At 38.1% G+C, this 2,702-nt stretch overlaps 1 protein-coding gene across 1 annotated transcript; it reads left to right on the top strand.

Annotated features, from left to right (window-relative positions):
• The first annotated feature begins 920 nt into the window (after nt 1-920).
• On the top strand, nt 921-1,712 carry LOC141116562 (olfactory receptor 6C3-like). Its single transcript, XM_073608959.1, has one exon. It carries the CDS (start codon nt 921-923, stop codon nt 1,710-1,712), a length of 792 nt encoding a protein of 263 aa, XP_073465060.1.
• Nucleotides 1,713-2,702: the final 990 nt, after the last annotated feature.

Raw genomic sequence — 2,702 nt, 5'->3', positions numbered from 1 at the left:
TTGAAAAACTTTGGCATCCTTGGATAAAACAACAGTTCCTGTCAAACTTCAATGACTCTGTCCTGTTGCCATGGTAACAGATTAAATGACTTACAGAGACACCCAATCTAAGGCTTCAAAGAGAACTAAAAAGAATAATAAACTGACGAGCGGGACAACCTTGTGGACCATACCTCTACCTTTCAACCCTTTTTCTTCTTTCTCTTTCCTTTTCTCCACCTTACGATTAAAGCTCATTATCAGAATTTATTTGACCTATATACACTCTACTTGTAAACAATATGTATAGTAGGTATAAATCATTTAAATACCTACAAAAGTAACTAAGGAAATGATATATATCTTTAATTTATGTTTACGTGAACCCAATGTTTAATATTTGAAATTTCATGATATTTACCTATATAAACCCTACTGTAAAACAATGAGCTTACTTTATAGATCCTTGTAAACTTACTTTATGTATCTTTATAACATTGTATACTCAATAAACTTCTTTTGACAAGGAAATAGAGGATATCTCTTAAAAAGGTGCCGAGAACAACATTAATGGAAATAAACAGCCACGTCTGTTTTTTGGATCACTAGCTGGGAACCATTGATGTATCACATCTTTAATTTTCTGTTTGGTTTGTAATTATGTTTTTGATTACTTTATATTAAATTCTACAGTTTCAATTATTAAAGATTTTTGTTTAATATTACCAATATATGCAGAACATTGAACTGTAGGTATTACAAAGACTATGCAACATGTAAATAAAAGCCTTGGTTCTGGATTTATTCTTCAGGGATTTTCTGACATCTCAGAAATCCAGACTGCTCTGTTTGTGATATTTTTTCACATCTATATTCTAACAATAACAGGAAACGTGCTCATCACAGCTGTCATTTTCCTCAGTAGGCACCTTCAAAGTCCAATGTATTTTTTTCTACGCTGTCTTTCATTTCTGGACATCTCCTACTCTTCTGTTATCCAGCCAAAGCTCCTTTCCATTCTTCTCACAGGTGATGGTACAATAAGTCATGCAGGCTGCATAACTCAGTTGTATTTTTTCATGTGCCTGACATGTACAGAGTTCATACTATTGACTGCTATGGGCTATGATCGTTATGTCGCCATTTGTGATCCTCTCCATTATCCACTCCTAATGAACAAGCAATCTTGCTTCTTGTTAGCAGCATTATCCTGGATAATTGGTTTCCTGGATCCAATGGCCCATACAATTGTTATATCGCAACTGCCTTTTTGTGCTTCACGCATCATTAGTCATTTCTATTGTGATTATTCCATTTTAGTCAAACTTTCATGTGCTGACACAATGTTAATTGAGACGATGAGTCTAATCTTTGGTTTCCTTGTAGGATTTACTACTTTTAGCCTCACACTTACTTCTTATTTCTACATTATCTCCACCATCTTAAGGATTAGTTCTGCCCATGGAAGAAAGAAAGCCTTTTCCACTTGTGTGTCTCATCTCACAGTTGTCACTTTATTCTATGGGACAGTTCTGATAATGTATATGAGACCGACATCACAATATTCAACCTCTCTGGGGAAATCATTTTCTGTATTGTACACTGTCCTCATTCCTATGCTCAACCCACTTATATATACTTTAAGAAATCAAGATGTGAAAAAATCTCTTAGAAAAATAATTGATCACCAGATCTTATGGACACATAATGAACATTGCTCTGCTGTGCCCTAAAGTAGAACTATAGGCAAAACTTTTTTTTTTTTTTTCATTTTGGATAGATCAAGGGTTAAAACCCCTGTCAGTTTTTTTTTCGCCATCTGTGTCTCATTACGGAGATTTCCCTTCACTTCCTGTCTCATAGCCAAAACAGGAAGTAAGAGGAAATCCCTGCAAATTAAGCGAATTCCTGGGGGTCCCCAGCTCATGAGAACTAGTGTCCCCATTAGAAGATTTCCCCTTGATTTCTTTTCAGGGGACAACCCAAAATTTGGGATTTTTTTTTTACTTTTACTATCAATGATAATGGTAAACAGGACAAATAGGGAGGCTGTATCTCCTTAATGGAGGTACAGACAGCAATAAAACCTGACAAGTGTTCTAATCTCTCTCCACTCTATCCAAAACGAAAAAAAAGTTTGCCTCTAGTTATACTTTAATATAGGGATTTTTCATTATGAAATAAAATCACTTAATGCTCAACCCTGGAATCCATATCCCCCACAAATCTTCCCCATCTCCCCCAGGGGCGGATGCAGAGTCTAGTCTCGGGAGGGGCACTGCCAGAAAATGTTTTTTTGGGGGAAATTTATCGGGGAAATGGCTGGTGTTGGCGCTTCAATCATCACGGCACCATGGTTGTTATGGTGTCATAATGATTGAAGCGCATTATCTCTATTATTACATTGTTCTATAAAATGAAATAGTTCAACTCACCATAATGCAGAATCAGTGGGAGCTCTGAGTGTGTCACTTGCCACGTCGCCCGTCACCAGATGCGGATTGTCACTTGCCACGTCGCCTGCCACCAGATGCGGATTGTCACTTGCCACGTCGCCTGCCACCAGATGCGGATTGTCACTTGCCACGTCGCCTGCCACCAGATGTGGATTGTCACTTGCCACATCACCTGCCACATGTGGTGGATTCTCACTTGCCACGTCACCTGCCATCAGATGCAGATTGTCACTTGCCACATCGCCTGCCACCAGGTGCAGATTGTCA

The sequence above is a fragment of the Aquarana catesbeiana genome, linkage group LG13 (assembly GCF_042186555.1).
Source record: "Aquarana catesbeiana isolate 2022-GZ linkage group LG13, ASM4218655v1, whole genome shotgun sequence".
Lineage (NCBI taxonomy): Eukaryota > Metazoa > Chordata > Amphibia > Anura > Ranidae > Aquarana > Aquarana catesbeiana.
This window is presented reverse-complemented; position numbering and strand designations above follow the sequence as displayed.